General features: G+C 35.0%; 1 protein-coding gene across 5 annotated transcripts in view; it reads right to left on the bottom strand.

Annotated features, from left to right (window-relative positions):
• Window positions 1-5752: 5752 nt before the first annotated feature.
• Window positions 5753-17367, bottom strand: part of LOC112983602 (FYN-binding protein 1) — a 73214-nt gene continuing 61599 nt past the window's right edge. For all 5 annotated transcript variants that reach the window (XM_026100824.2, XM_026100828.2, XM_026100827.2 and 2 more), the window contains 6 exons: window positions 16336-16405; window positions 14808-14913; window positions 12716-12878; window positions 8216-8249; window positions 7019-7050; window positions 5753-6909 (listed from right to left, as the gene is read on the bottom strand). In XM_026100824.2, the coding sequence (XP_025956609.1) occupies window positions 6887-6909; window positions 7019-7050; window positions 8216-8249; window positions 12716-12878; window positions 14808-14913; window positions 16336-16405 (428 nt within the window). In that variant the 3' untranslated portion in view covers window positions 5753-6886. The remainder of the gene's footprint in view (window positions 6910-7018; window positions 7051-8215; window positions 8250-12715; window positions 12879-14807; window positions 14914-16335; window positions 16406-17367) is intronic.

Below are 17367 nucleotides of genomic sequence, written 5' to 3'. Positions count from 1 at the left end.
AGCAAAATAAGTTGTCTAAGGAAAAAACAATTCCTAACAACTTTTTAAATTGGTAAGCTTTTTTTTCTAGAAAGCCAATGATTTTGGAAAAGAGCACAATCTAAGTTATTTTGAGAATATAGTATCCTTAAATTCAGCTAGGAATAAAAGGGATTAATAATCTAAGTTGATTGCAACTGGGTAAAATATATGTATTTCTTAAGTATACAATAATGGAAGAAATAATTTAAAAAAATGAGCCTACAGTGTATAGCAGAAAATTATGCAAGAGTAGCAATAAGTAGCATATTAAAACAACAATAACAAACTGAAAACAAACTGAAAAATAATAGAATGTCAAGTGATGCAACAAGTCTTCCTGATTAACTGGGCAGGTTGCTAACTGGATTGTTAATTAGTGCAACCTCACATTTAGGCAGGAATTCATGTAAAATTTTTCACAGCATTCTGCACTGCATAATCCTATTGAAGCTGTGAAAAGCAACAGGTGTTGAGTCTATGTATGGTTGGCATATTAATTAGACCTGAGGAAAAAAAAACTTAAAAAAGACCACAGCTGTTAAGTGTTTCAGCCCAGAGAAACTCTAGCTATAGGGTTGAAGCTATATGTGAGCATAATTTATCATCATTCCAAACTGGTAAAGAACTTGATTCAAGATCATCATGGCAGCAGAAACTTTTTTTTAAAGTCTTTGTAGATTTAAATCTTCTTTGAAATTGAAGAAGCCCATTAACATTTCCTTTGAGCACTGGCTGACAAAGAATTGCTAACATTTTAATAGAAATATTATTGTACATCATAGAATATTTGAATTTCTGAGATGCTCGGCAGGCAGTGGATATCATTAGAACAGGCTACATTCTCCTACTCGGTTGGTAGGAGGTACCTTGCTATGAACATTCCTATCAGAACTGAAAGGAGCAGAAAAAAGGGACAGGATAGAAAAGATAGCTATTTTTTATTTAAGCTGGTGATAATGAGATTTACTTCCATATAATACCTCAGCTTAATCACTGAAAAAATGTCCACAAAATACTGATGGCAGAAGGAAGGTATGTTTGGCCTAATTTTAAATACTATGGGATAAATGCCATAGAACTCAAAATACAAGAACTGTAAGTCTTAGTGGTTGTTGAGTCATAAAATCTCTGTTGGTGTCACCTACAGAGTTGGGAATCTTCCACAAAAATGGGCATTCAGGCAGAACAGCCTTTAAAAATGAGATAAAAATGAAAGTACCGGGGCAGGAATGCAGAAGTAGGGGAACGGTATAAAAAGATGAAAAGAGAAAGGAACAAGGAAGCAGAAAAGCACAGAACAGAATGCCATGGTCAAAGAGTCAGGGAAAAGAGGAATAATCGTACAGAACAGGAAGTAATAGAGAGAGTGAGTAGCAGAGTGCAAGATAATGTCCCAGGCAGTGAAAGAAGGCAATGACAATGAAAAACACTACCTCTTTGAATCAATATAGAAATAAAAAACTGTGCTTACCTGTAGGAGCTGGAAAGTATTTGACAGCATTGTCCAGGACAGGAGAACATGAAAGAAGCTGAGATGAGGGAGAAGAGAAGAGAGCCTGACAGAGTGTCCCTGCTGTCCGCAAGAATAGGGGACAGGGCTCCTGGTTTCTGTGCCTGTGTTTTGTGTACATTTTCTACTTGAAATGCATACATGCACGAATGAAGAAGCAGGCAGCTTTTCCTGCTAGGATTTTGAAAATCAGGAATCAGGCCAAAAACAAGAATTAAAAGGCAGGAAAAAAGCCAGTGTTGATTTTCTTTCCTTTGTCTGTCTTATGATGCTTGAGCTGTAGGATTTGGCAATAGCACTGAAGTAACCCAAACAGTACAGCATTTCTTAAAACCCCTTGGTATCCATATAATTCACATTTCATTCACATATGTGTTGACATTTTGCATACTTCATTTCTGCCTAACAGTGATCATATTAAGTTTAAGCAATATTTCTACATGCTGTGAGTTAAGAAAGAAAACAGTTTCCCATATTCTTTTCAACAAGGCCCACAACATAAAAAGCCTTGAGCCTAAAACTCTACACATTTAATAAAAGTTTAACCCTCCCTGTCAAAGTTCTTTAGAGGGAGACAAATAGAGATAGTTTAAAAAAATTCTATGTATGTTCAGCAGACAGCTAGCTGGATTTAAACAAAGGGAATAAAGGCTCTGTGAGATCCTTATAGTTTTGCTCCACCCAGCTAAAGAAGGGGACCCGGGGCTATTAAGCTGCTGCTTTGCACAGGCCTAGGATATGTTTAGATGGCAGTCTGCAGCACTGTGGCTAATCTGAATGGCATGAAACTATCTACCTAGCTTAGATGCTGGAAACCACTTAGGATGACCCTTCAGCTGGACTGATACCTTGCTTCTTAGGAAAGCTAAGTAGCTGAGGTGGAGGGCTACATTACTATTCTAGATGAATGGCTTCTGATAAATAAGTTAATTTTTTTTCAGAATTAGCTTGGGTGACTGAGCCTGGCATGTTTCCAGACCACATTTGATTTTGGCTGAAGTCATAAACCTGACTCAAAACCATGTGAACAAATTCGTTGTCAACACAGGACTCTGGAGAAAGCAAAGGATATAAATGGAGGGAATAAAGTAGACCATGCAATTCTAGAATTTTTATTAATTTCAGAATATCATCTAAACTATTATTAAAACTAAATTTTCATCAGTATCTCCATCAGCCCCCTTTTTGTTGCTGTAAGCATAGTGTACTTAAAGCATGCATTTCACTTGCTAATGCTTTTTAAACACAAGTTGTTTGCTCTCTCTCTCCTCTTTATGTATAACCACAAGAAGAGGCAAAGAAGAGAAAGAGAAAATAGCGACAGTTCTAATTTAGGGAAACACTAAAAATATCATTAGTTTGGCTGTAGCAATTTGGTTGTTATACCCAGAATTAAACGATATGTTTCATAAATTGTCCTCTGTTTGTGTCTTCCGTTCATGTAGTAAAAATGCAGATAGAATATTTTCCTGTCTCACAAGAGAAACTCATTACTATTTGTAGGGATCTGAGATACTAATGTGACAAATGCTGTAGGAAAAACCACACAAGAAACTAATAGTTCTGGGTGCAGCATAGGCTTAGGAAGATTTGCACTAAACAAAGGAGTAGCCAGAAACTGAATGAACAGGGCTGAACAACTGCCTTTCCTGTTCACTCTCATCCAGCCCATGCACTAAATGAGGCAGGGATCCTGCGGAAAAAAGTAGTGAGCTGTCATGTAATTATAGACTACACGCACATTTAAAGACACATCCACACAAGCAGGCGGAATTGAGGCTATGCAAATACAAACTCATTTCTTGCATTTTATAACATTCGAGTACTTGTAGCGAAGCTTCACTGAAGACCCTTTCCTTGTAGGTTGGTCTGGAGCTGGTACATAAGGTCATAAGGGTTCTCTTTTATGGTCCCATCAGTTTTCTCAGGAGTTGTCTTATTTGACTTAACACACGCACACACGCACGTGCATGCACACCCATTTTTCTGTCAGGAACTAATGTAGTGCTAAGGGCTAATCCTTAAGAGAGTGAATCTAGGCTCCCACACTAAATTTCCTTCCCTTTACTAAAGTGCTGATCTTCCACGTTGAGGTGGGTTATGCAACTAGATCACACACACAGGAGGGTTTTGTTAACACTGTGGGAGAAGTAGCCAAGGGATCTGCAATTATGTGGATCCAAACTATAAACCTCTTACGCAGGAATGCACAGGAGATCAGCTGCATTCCTACAGTCCAGAGCCTGTGGTAAAAGCACAGAAAAAGCTCTAAAGCTACTAAACTCGAAAAAAGAGTTTTTTCACCCTCCCAGTTTTTCTTTTGCTTAGCTTGTTTACTGGGACACTGGAGAGGCAGGACACAGATGCAAAACACCTCTGTTCACACTGAAGTCTAATTTTTATGTCAATACCTTAATGCTTTCACAGCTGAATGTTTTAGCAGACACAGCCAAGTACTCCAGGATTGTAGACTGAGTTTGGAAAGGGGGGGGGGGGGGGGGACGGAAGAGAAAGAACAGCTTTCCATTTCTTTCTTTATGATTTTTTAAAGATAATAGAACAAATTACATGTGAGAAACGCCTAAAATGTAATCTTCATTAAAATGTTTAAGTTTAGATTTTGTGTTTGGAAGTTTTTCTGCTTACACTTCACATTCTATAAAGTAATTACTGATAAATAAATGCCACACTGTAGCTGTACTACCATCATAGCAGTAATAAAATCAATTTTCACTCTGTCTGCTGCCCAGTGATAATATTCAGAAGTTATTTGTCAGATACTGCTGTTCTACTTTGGCAGAAGGTGGTCTATCCATATTTCTTGTGAGAAAGCAAACTTATATTCAGAAGAAAGAAAAAACTTATATCCAGTAATGGCATTGGTAAAATAATCAAAAGAAAAATATATGATACCAGTAATTTTCAATGTATAATACCTTATAATACATTTCAACACCCTATTCCAATCACACTGTATTTTTCAGAATGCACAGATTTTTAGCTTGAAGAGTCTTATGATGGTTTCTTATGACCATTTAGTGTATCACGAGGCTAATTCAGAGTCAGTATAATCAATAAGGAAGCACAGTATCTACATCTGTCACATCAAGGTTAAGAAAATGGAAAGGGTATTCAAAACATATAACCAAAAAATCCCACAGAGTAAAACTCACATCTGTGCAGGGGGACAAAAAAGGGTTGTGTTCCGCTCAAGTCCTTTAGTACAAGATAAAGTTTACACAACAGGAAAGTTCCTATGTTGGTCCTACTACAACATGCAAAGTTCTATTATCAGTTAAAACTGAAACAAGATTGGGCATGTATTTTGGAATTTAAGATAAGCTCTTTTTAAAATATTTAACTGGGAAAACTAAGAATTTATCTTAAGTATTTATCCTATTATTAACTGACAAATGGTCTTATATTTCTAAATGTCTGAGTTACCCCTCAGTTCTTCGGCATATCACTAATTTTATGCATATAGCCTCTTGGATGCCCCGAAAAATAAACAAAACAGCAGCAGCTGAACAGTCAGCCACATTCATTGTACTTAATGCATAAGGTCATGTTTTAAATTTGGGTGCTGGTGCTGATATTTACACATATAAAATTGCTATTTTTATGTTTGGATGCTGGTTTGAATAACAAATATAGAACTGGAAACTCAAGTTCACCTACAATTTCAACACTAGCTTTAGAGCACAGTATCAGTGACTTTAAATATAGTATAGAATAGCTTACCAGCTGTTATCTCTACAATTAATTTTATGTTTGATATCCTTGTAGCATTATACTTCCCTGGAGATTTACTGTATTTGGAACCACCAATAAAAAAACACTCGCGTAAGATGAAATCTCAGCTTTCTGAAAGTAATAGCAAAACTCCCACTGACTTCATCAGAGGCAAAATTTCTGACATTATGTTTTTAATCTAAACTTGCTAGCTTGCTACATTGCACTGGTTTGCATAGCGCATCTCACTTCTCTTGAGGATTATAGGAGACTTGATTATCAAGAAGGGTTATCTGCACTGATCCAGCCACACAGGCTATGATAGGCTATTGGTAGCTAGCACTATAGTCTAAGCATCACAGACTACAAATAAATGTTCCATTTTCTGTACATCATCTCCCTGTTTATTGGGAGTTCACTGTAAATTTCCTTTGATTTCCAGTGGATTCTGATATATGAGTAAGTGCAAAGTGATATTTATTATCACGGTTCATTGGTTCGTTTTATTTTATTTTGCTATTGCTCTTTCAAATAACAGCATTGCTAATGATTTTGGGTGTGTTAGGAATAAATGTTGTTTCTACAATGTATAAGCATGGAAATGTTTAATTTATATACTCTCATTTAGCTAAGACCAGTGTAAAATAGTAATACTTAAAAGAAAAACATAGCGTCAAAATGGTGTGATAAATACACACATATATATATATATACACTTTTTTTTTATTATTCTTGAAGTTATTTCCCACCAGTTTATCATAACTTTTTGGTCCATTTTAATGCCCAAATAACTATAGTGACAATATATCTTCAAACTAAACAAAAATTGAATCTTAGCCTAAACATTCTGAATATATTCTGACCAACAGTAAGCTATAAAATAGAATCTTCCATGGTATCTCAGAGTGCTGTATGTAACACATATAACTTATGCTTACTGTTGTACTATTAATATTAGTCAAAAAGTACTTACAAAATAATTAAGTAATTTTTAGAAAACTATATTCTATTACTAGTGCAACATAAACCTGGCAATAAAGGTACATGGCTGTACATGTCAGTGTAGCTAACACTATTACAACTGGAATGGCAGGTCAGCAATACATTGTCTTCTCTGATACCCACTTTTTATTTCCTGTTTTCACAACAGGATGCTATCACCAAAGACAGGCGTTTCTTTTCAGGATACCATCCTCCCCAGAGTGACAGTCTCTGGTGCTTAACAGAAGAGTTGGAGAAAAACCTGTTACCGAGGCTTATTGTCCTCTGCATCCTTCACAGAACTGAACTGGCCTCTTTGGGTATTGCTAATTGAGGGACTGTTTTTACATGGACTGTGACAAATATAGAAAGGAAGCAGAAGATGGTAACTTTAACTTCAGTTCATATTCCCTGGATTTTAATTGCTCTGATAAATAGCAAGAAAAATGTCATACAAAGCAACTGATGACAAGACCCTGAAGTTATTAAAAAAATGCTAACCAAACTTTGTTCATGTAGACAGGGGTGTAATCAATTAACCTGTAACCAGTCAACTTTGGTCATTTCCTTTTCTTTGACAACAAGGCAGTTCAAAATAAACTTTGATCCTCAATGAAACTCTTAAACTCATAGAATTCAGCATTAGTCATTATCATAGATGCAACCTGAAATAGAAATGAAATGCAAATATATTAGTATTCTACAGTACTTTGATTCAAGGATGAAGTTATTTGTTGTAACTGAATTTAGTATTGTTTGAAATGTCTAACATACCATCACCAATATCATCATAAATCTCTCCATCACTGTAAAACAGAAAAAGGGGAAAATAATGTATTTAAAAATTAATTTAAATTTAATAAATTAATATTTCTATTTGCATGTAGACATAAAACGAGTAGCATGGTTTAGATATGTAGCAAATAATTCATTTGCTAGTTAGGAAAATGCCAGCTTCATCCACAGGTTTTACCTATACTTTAGCTATATTTTAATTCAGAGGACTCAGCAAGATGGCCAGGTCAAAGAATTTTCAGTGAAGGGTAAAGCTGGATACATTTCTTTCTAAACTGATAGGTTTCCTTTGTTAAAAGAATTTAAAAATACATTTTTTTCAGTGGCTGTTTTAACAAACTCATAGATACATTTCCTTTAAAAATGAAATTCTTACTGAATTTTTAAATCAAAACCAGAAAAGATGAGTGAAGAAAATCAGTATGTCCTTGCAACGCTTATTTGTTCTTGTATTTGTCAATGTGACAATGGTTTTGGAAGAACAGCTTTGTAGATAATGAATTCAGGTAATGTCTATAAATGATATAGGCATCATGAGTTGTAGGAATTTTCAAAATGTGTCACTTAGATACATGAATAGTCCCATGGAAGCCAATAAGGCTATTTATGTATGTTAAGCACTTATATAAATGCTTGCCGGCCTGAATTCTAAAACAGACATCTGATTTAATATTTAAAAGCCTGACATAAAGCCCATTGAAGGAAATGGAAAGGCTTTGTCTGACAAGGGTTTTGGATTAGATCCTAAATGCTGAACCCCACATGATTATTCTGAGCAACACCAAACCTTCTCAATCCCAATAAGACCGAAATAAAAATAAACCTAAGGAAAAATTGGTCCATTTTAGTTAAACATTTGAAATTGGCCTCAGTGCACTTAGCCACATTAATGTGCAGTTTGCTAATAGATTGCAGTCCCAATAATACTCAATTTATGTCATTTTTCATGGCTTAAACCAGAGTTTATGGGTAAGCAATGAGGAATGGAGCCCTGGATTATTTCCAGCATACGGGTATGTGAGAAATTCTTGAAAAAGCTAAACTCTAAAAAAAATTCATATTTACAGGACTAGTACCACATACGAAAACAATTAAATTTCACTTTTACTTAACAAACAGTTTAGAATAAAACTGAGTATTAAAGCAAATTGTTCAAAATGATCATTTGGTACTTACTTCTCAACTAAATTGCTTCTCAGAACGTAGCCATCTGTAAAATTGAAATATATATGTATTTAAGTTAAATTTAAATATTCATGATATTTATACTGTTGCTGGAGCTAGTGAAATACAGGTTTTCTTGGTGTAGTGAAATACACATTTCAGATAGGAAAATATATAGATCGATAATAATGTAAATGGAAAATTTTGCTATCATACAGATTTTGAAGAAATATGTGTAGTTTCCTAATGGAACAAAAATGTATTTCAAGATGTATACACCAGTTAATTACCATTAACCATAATTGTTTAAAATTTTTTAATTGTATCAAATGATAAAAAGTTTTTATATAAGAATATGGAAAAATATTAGAATAGCCGCTCACCAGTGAATTAATCTATCATTCTGTTGCATTACTGATAGAGTCAGATACCTTTAATCACTTGAAAAAGTTACTTGCTTTTTTTGGTAAAAGACCTCTACTGATACACTTACTTGTCAATTGGCATAACATACATGACCAAAGCAAAACCCGTAACAATAATTACAGATCTGTAGGTAAACATTAGTATGTACAGACAAAATAATACAGTTTTAAAGAGGACACATCATCTTACACTAGACTTGAAATTACGATATAATTTTCCTTCTTTTATTGAGTTGGAGACTTAAATAGTCACGCTAAAATGCTGCTTTTTCAATGATTCATGTACTCTACCATACTCACAGGTTTTAAAATGACTTAATTAGTTTTACTTGTAAAATTCTTTTGCATTCTTTGCATGGAGCTGCTATTGCTTCATGTTTATTTAGAGGAACCTTCATATAGTACAGAAAACACCACTTTTCTGCTAGTATTTCTGGTGATGATATTTCAGGTCCATTTACATCAACCTCCAGATCTTACTATTTAACCTAAAGGAATTCTTTACTTATTTGTTTGAACTTTTCTGACACACAAGACATGAAAGTATCCTTAAAAAAAAAAAAAAACACAGTAATGTCTACCTAAGGAATCTCATATTTCATATGACATTTTTTCAAGCATTTTTTACAACCCATTGCTAATTTTATTCTAACTGAAACTGCCCTTTATAAGATGTGTAACTTTACTACTTTTCCTTGCAAATTAGTATCAAACACAATGACTTCATACTATGCCGAAAAGCTGCTGAATTATCACAGTCTTCAACTGGCAGATGTTTTGATGTGTAAAAACACCCCAGGATTTCTATATGGAATATTGGAAGAGTTATCTGACAAGAATAATATCCTGAATAATTCTGCAAATGGTAATATGTAACTATTTCTTATATAGAATTTTTCTCTGTAAAGAAACATTTGTATAATTCATTTTAAGTTGGTGTATTTCCATCTTAAAATATAGGCAGATATCACATATTGCTATAAATCTCAAATATAAATAGTTTTCTCTAGAATGTGCTATACTGATTGCCCATCTCATATAACAGAACAAATTAGTGATTTGCTCTGTGAAGGCCATAATACATTAAAATCAATGCATTTTTAAAAGAAATTTCTCTCTTGTGTTACAGCTGAATGTTGCCTGAAAGGCATTAATTTCATGTAATAATATTTTATTTGACACTAATCTGCTTTACTTCAGTTTATGACTTAACAGTTAAATGAATGCAATCAGAATGAAAAATAACCTACTTAACCCTCTATATAAACCAACGTGTGTTAGGTAAAGTCTCTGTAAGCTCAATAATACTGTTTTCAATCAGTCATAAAACCATAATAACCTCTTTGTAAGAAAGCTAAAGAATAAATTACCTGTTTTCTTATTTAGAACAGTATCCAAAACTTAAAATTATTGCAGGCATCCTTTGAAAAAAATGATACAAAATTGTGTTGCTAAGAAAATGGAAAAATATTTCTATGCATTTAATATTTGATTGCATCTGTATTAGATAAAATAGGTGCTTAATTTGCCTGTATTCATGAGGATTTGATACTTACAAAAATTCTATTACAGATTTTGCCTATCAAGATTGTTAAACTGCAAGTAATCTTGAACAGTCCAAAGAACTTAAAGCTGCAGATTTTCAGTCATCTATGTAGTTTCTCAGGCTAAATGCAAGCCACTACACTTAGGCTGTTGTTTATTCAACATATTCTTTTCCTGGTTCTCTTTCCTCAGACTTTATCTGGGATAAAAGCATGGAAATGGAATGTTCTTTAAAGACATCATCTTTTTAAAATTCTCTTTAAGCAGAGTCCAATTATTTACAGGACTCCTAAAGTCTCCCTGGGAGTCATTCAAAATCACTCAGCCAATCTCATCTTCTCTGTTTTTAATTTTCATTTTTTCATGCAAATCTACATGAAAGCCAAGTTTCTTCAGTTGCAGTCATGGTATACAAACATAACATGCTTGCAAACCAAACATACACAGTAAATGACAGTCCTTCTAATACTGCAAAGATTAACCTTGAGGCAGGAGCCTCAAGGCTACATTTTCCTATGGGTCCCTAGCCCCTGGAAATGTTGCAGACAGCCTCTGCCTACTCTGCACTCTTTCAGACTCTTTCCTAATCAGGAACAAGGCTCCAAGATTACATGTCCAAAGTTTTATCTAGTTCATTCATATTTGTGTGGCTTCCATAATAGGGGAATAGGGGAGCAAGTCAGCAAACTCAGTCTTGGTTACTTAGCATAACTGAAAGCTATGATGCATCATGCCAACAGCTTTCTGGTAGTGTAAAGGAGGCTTGGAGAGGACACAGCTTACATTTTCAAGCACTGACATTCATCCACATCCTAATGTTTAAGAAAAGTCCATGAAAGTGAATTGAAAGATCTTCTGTATCTCAGAAGATACATGGATCTGACCAAGGCAGAAGTAACAAGGGATTTGAGAGTAAATGAGAATCAGTTCCTTGTGTCATTTTAGTAATTTCAAATCATTTGGTAGCTATAAAAATAACTCATAGCAGAGTATGTTCCTAAGCTCATCAGTCCTTGCTCAACAAGGTGGGAGGATACTATAACGTAATTCCTAATTTTAACTGCCAGTAGAGGCATAGAAGCTAGGGAAGTACATCGTAAGTTGAAGGATGAATGGAAGAATTCATATGCAAGAAAGTAACAAGAATATTTTTAATTGTTGATTTTCAGTCTATCTGGCCTTCAAAAGTTAAATTATACTTTTAAGATATAAGTCTACTCCAGCTACAGCAAATAACCAAAACTGTCAGGTACTTACATGCAGTAGGATTTGAGCCTTACTAATTAGTGTGAAACTTGACAGAGATCTATTCAAAGTTTTTCAGGGTGGGTATTTTTATTTGTTTTGCTCTTTTATGCATAGCAAAGCAGTAGGTTCTGTCACTATTTGAAAGGCTTTGAAGACTACTGTGAGGAAAACAAACAACATGAACTACTTTCTACTTTGTTGTTAGTAGCTTAATTCAAAAAGTGTGGCATTCAAAGCTGCTCTTGGGGAAGAGGCTACACTAGGTCAATCCATATTTTGAAAAACCTATGTGTGGTTATGCAAGAAAATCTGCATCCTGATGGCCTGCCAGGAAGAGGGCTATACTTCAGTTACAACAGATGAGTACACAGGGGAAAACAATAACAAGTTACCAAATTCACTTCAGAGGTATATGGCATCGGACTGCCTTCTAGTTAGGGCAGCGGTAAACAGCGAAGGTGAGTTGTTTATTTAGAAAGCTGTTACTTCGAACATACTCTATTCCTACACACAACGAATTCTTTTCGGGAGATTTGAAAAGTACTGTAGCAGAAACATAGTAAGAAAGCAAAACCAACAGTAGATGGTCCAGACTTCTCCAAAGAATGCAGCAACTCCTGCCAATGCACACCCTGGCCAAGGCTTCCAAAGGAACACTGGAAGGACGTGTAGCTGCAGCTGCTGCCTTGACAGCTCCCAAAACAGGCAGGCACGCCAATGAGGATATGCGCCTTGGAGCTGCTGGGGGAAGACTCCTTTTCCTCCCTAGCCTGTTGAAAAGATTAAACTCCAGCTCTGGCAATCCAAAGTAAGAGCTAATAAGAATACTGCCGTTGATTTTCCCTTGGCTGAAATTAATGGGCAAGTGCTTCTAAGAGGTGCGGCAAGGATTCTACTGCTTTCCTAGATTGTGTGGTATCACAGCTATATTTTGCATGTCAAGTGATGAGACACAAAAGCACCGAAAGACATCTGCTAATCTTAGTTGATGCAAAGCAAGATTTACATAAATAATTTGTCCTTCCTCTCACATTTGGTCTGCCTTGCCTATCTGAGTTGTAAACTTTTAAGGAACTCTAACACACTCTAGGAGCTACTGTAAGTAATAATAATAATAAAATAACAGCAATCTACCTATTGTCAACCATCAGGCAAGGAAAAATACATGTATTAGTCTCTGTCTGAGCATGACAAAGAAGGCTTTCTTCTGACTCAAGTTGTGCTGAACAATCATCTTTGACAGCCTAATTTATAGCACATGCATTCTGTACTACAGTTTTTTAATAAAACTTACATTTTCCTTCTTCATTCCTGCACAGGACCTTGGTATCATCTGTATTTTCTATAATTTCAAGAGGCTCCCCTGGTTTAACCTGTAAGTCTTTAGATCCCCATCTTCTCTGGGGTAAATCCTGGATTGTGGTACTAGAGTAAAGAACTCTAATTTCACCTTCAAACTGTAAAAATAAAATAAAGAGATGCTGGATAAAAATATTAATGCAAAAGCTATGATCGTGCATGTTTTATAATAATATATTCCCATTTATTGCTAACTTTCTGAAAGTTAGGTAAATAATTGTTTATGCTATCTAGTGTTTGTGCCCATTCTTGTTATTAGCACTTAGAAATGCTCATTTTTGCAGGCTTGTTGGTTATGGTGGCTGCCAGAGATTTGAAGATCTAAACCCCTTGCAAGGGTATAAATTGTAAGTTTTATTCAACTAAGAAACTTCCAGGATATTTATCAGATAGTTGACAGAATTACAAGTGAAAAAGTGGCACACAGTCAAAAAAGTCATATGTTGGAAATCTTTTTTGATACGAAGTGTGAATATCTCTCATACAAATATACAACTGCATGGTAATACTTGCATTCACCGCTGCTTCAGAAAGCATCAGACTGGCATCTTTCAAGAGCAAAATTCTCTTTCCATCAAATGTAAACTATCCCATACTATTCTCAAAGCATGGTAGCTCCAATCTGGATCCAGGATCTAAAATTAGATTTTCACTCTTTGTCCCTATTCATTCAGTTTTGGCCTCTACTCTGAAAGCATCTGCAAGATGGGAAATTTATTCAATTTTTAGCCAAATTCCACAACTGGAACACTCGAGAATGCAAAAGTTTTATGCTTCCAAATTCTCACAAAGGAGATAAATATTATTTGTTGTGAACAACAAGCCATCTTTTCTATTCCTGCATCATATAGTTTTGGCAAGGACAAAATGCATGAAACCTGTTTCGGCAATTACTCAGATGTATGACCTCTTTAAAGGTTTGTACATCACAAATGACAATGTTATAAGTTATAATTCATTGTGAATTGCACTGTTAATATTAAATCCTAGCCATTGTTTGGCCATGAAAGTTTGCTGGTGTCAAGCTTGAGGCAGAAATTGTCATGTTCCAAATTCTGCTGGTGAAAACTTGTAGTTTTCAAAGGTAGGATTTTCAAAAGCTCTAGGCGTTAGTTGAATTTTGACAGTAACTTTCCTCAGAAGTAAGTTAGATCAGTGATGAATGCCTTACTTGTTTGCCCCATGTAGAACTACATCTCTGTTTCTGTGCTAGTATTTTTATAAAGCATTAAACTGAAAGAGCTGGTACAGTCACACGAGCAAACAATTTAAAAAATACAAAGGATTTTGCATTAATGACTTATAACATTAGCAAAAAAAAAAAGTGGCAGATGGATGAAAACTAAATTCTAGATGAAGCCAGTTTCTTATCTGACCACAGTTTATAGATCCTGCTAAGTCTTAAGTCCAAGCATTGACATTTTATGTATGATGTGAGCTTGAACAAGTCATAATTTTTTGCGTGCTGAGCATATGTAATCTCAGGAACAGCTCAGCACCTAGAATCAACCAAAACAGGGTAAGAATATTTTTCTACTATAGTGGAAATGGGGAGTGTTTTGAAAACCACATAATTATTGTGTTTTTCTATCTTTTTAAATCCATAAATGCCCAGAATTATTATAGATGTTTGCTGAGTTAGTTCCTCTACACAACTTGAAACTGCTTTTTTGGTGACATTCTATTTAATTTTCAATCAAATTGGTCAATTTAAATAAAGTATTTTTGTATACTACAAGCTGAGAATTTTTTTTTGTTACTATCGTAATGGCAGTGAAATCAATGATGCTCTTTTGAAAGTGTTGCAAGATCTGCATTTAATGGAAAAAATAAGAATGGGAATTTAAAATCTGTGTTTAGAATACTGAGTTCAATATATATCCTACCATTAAATCTGAACATTCAAACCATAAATACTAATCACCTTTCACAGGTTAAATAATGGATTATTCACAAATTAAAGGAAACAAATTAGAGAATACTATAAATACATATTGGTCTTTATATTGTGTGTGAATAAAACTTACTTTGAACTTTTTTCTGAACTCTTTTTCTTCTCTTTCCATCTTTTTCAACTTCCGTGCATCTTTTTCATCTGGTTTACCTTTTCCAAGGCTCACTGGTTTTGATGAACTAAAACACAAGGTTACAGATAAAACCAAATGAGCAACATATATGAGGTATTGACAAACCCTCTGATAATTTCGGTGAACCTGCATTTACTTTCATACATATCTTCTTTCCTCCCTGCGAAACTAATATAGATAATTATAATACAATAGAGACTTGATTTCAGAAGGCATAAACAGTTGGGATTTTTTTCATACTTTTCTCTTTTCATGAGTTCTGAAATGAATATATCTACTAAATAAGTGAATATATAAAATTTTTCAAAGCATCTAGCTACTACAGCAATGAGAACCTTATAACTACCAAAAATAGATTTTATAAACAACACACATCATTTTGGAATCTCTAGGCAAGGGACAATTTTTCTGAAGTCTACATATCTTTGGGCAATAGGCTGAACATAACATGTCCCACTGTGGAGGCAGCTGGATTGTCTTAGCCTTTTGTATAACAGCTGCTTTAATTCCTATGTGCGTATATAACACCTTCCTACTCCAGGGAATCTGCACTGCATGCACAAAACTAAGGATCCATTTTGAGTGCTACTGTTTTTTCCACATCCATGCTGATTTGCGCCATTGGGCATGGCAGGGTTTCAATTCCTTAACTGCCTTTCCTCATTCTGTACCAGGGAATTTAAGGTCTGACTCTCTGGTTTCCTGATTTGTCTAGGAGTTGCAGATGACAGCTTCACTGATGAAAAATGTATGAGTATGCTTGAAGTAACCCAGATTAAGGCGGGCCATATCCTTTCCATTGGATATATACACTTAAAAAGCTCTCTCTGTTTTGATGCCTCCAGACTAGGTTATTGTAGTGCACTCTTTGCAGCTCCACCTAAGTGAAGTCAGCAATGGCAGAATGTGAAAAATTGCAGTCATTTCTGCAATCAGATACTCATCTGTGCTCATAACACATCTGTGCTGCCAAGATGGCTCTAACTTCCCCGTCCAGGGATAAAAGTTTTTGAAGTTTAACTTTACATTTCCAGATGTGTTCCATACTGATAACATACGGTAATATCGCCTTTTCTCACAAGATACTGGAGCAACTGAGATCAAATACAGCACTTATCCTAGCAGTCCTCAAATTTTTATAGAAGAGGACTGCATGCAGAGCATCTCCAATGAAGGATCTTTAACTCATGCATTCATTTGCACCTCTTATCCATCAGGGGTTGAATTTGTTGAAATTCAAAGCATGCCTATTAATTCTGCTGTCTAATATCATTATTGTTTCAATTTGAAAAGGAAGCACTGAATGTTCATCTGTAATTATCAAAAGCAGGGTTATGAGAACTACAAAACTTGACAACATCAAACAAAGCATACATTAGTAGCAATCTGCCTCTAGTAAATACTTTGAAAACATGTCACAGTATATTAAAGATTTCTAATCAGAGGAGTAATTCCCATGTTCACTTGCTTGAGTCCAGCTGATGGAGGAGGGAAGTCTGAGGCATCTACGTCATCATAAACATCACTGTCTCCACAATCTGAAAAAACAGTGTTCAAAAGAATGGAAAAATATTATGTTATCCTTGAGTAGTGAATACATTGTGTTACGATCTACCATAGTATAGCCAAGTTAACAAGAAATTGCAGCAATTACTGTAGCCATTTATCACCAACAGTAACTCAGCTTTCCCTTCTGTGCAATCCACTGTGCAAAACATACACCAGTTGCCCTTTTCAGAATAAGACTCTATTAATAATAACAGGTATTCACTGATATTTTAATCTTCTTAAACTGAAGCAAGTTTTAGCGCATGTTGGCTAATGCAATAGCCTTTAATCTTTATTTTAATTAGACTAGTTCCCACTGTGTTGTATCAAAGTATATTTTCAGGGTTTGACTTTAATGTACATTCAGGCACTTGTACAGCACTCTTGTCAATGTAAAGGTGCCTAGAAGTGAATACGAATCTTATGTGTGTTGGCTTTTAGGCCATATTGGAATGCCAAAGCAGTGAAAAGTATTCTTACCCCAAGAATATACTTTGAATCACATCCAGCATGTTTGTAGAAAGGAAGCAGTTGCTGAACTCATCAAATCCATGGCTAAAAAGCTCACAGTAGGAGATAAAATATTCAGAACTCAGTTCAGGCAATGGCCTCAAGAATTGCAAGAACTTGCTTTTTATTCCATGGCTGGGTTGATATTCATAGGTATTTGTTATCTTATGAAGACACCGCAAGTGTTAAAAATAACAACGAGCATCTCTGTTTATTTTTAAAGTCTTGCATTAAGTGTTTCTTTCCAAGTGTATCTGTTCATAATTAATGTCCAATAAAATGAACATGTGGAAGTCTCTCACACAGAAAAATCATGACTTCTTAAAAAATACTTTAAACTGCCTTCTAGAGAGCTTGCACTGTATTTGTATGTCCCTGTCTGTAACCAAATCAGCCACAATACTGGAAATCTGTTCACTAGAACTGGATAAGCAAAGAGAAA

Source organism: Dromaius novaehollandiae, chromosome W, assembly GCF_036370855.1.
Source record: "Dromaius novaehollandiae isolate bDroNov1 chromosome W, bDroNov1.hap1, whole genome shotgun sequence".
Taxonomy (NCBI): Eukaryota; Metazoa; Chordata; class Aves; order Casuariiformes; family Dromaiidae; genus Dromaius; species Dromaius novaehollandiae.
Note: the sequence above shows the minus strand (reverse complement) of the source record. Positions and strands in the feature narration are given on the sequence as shown.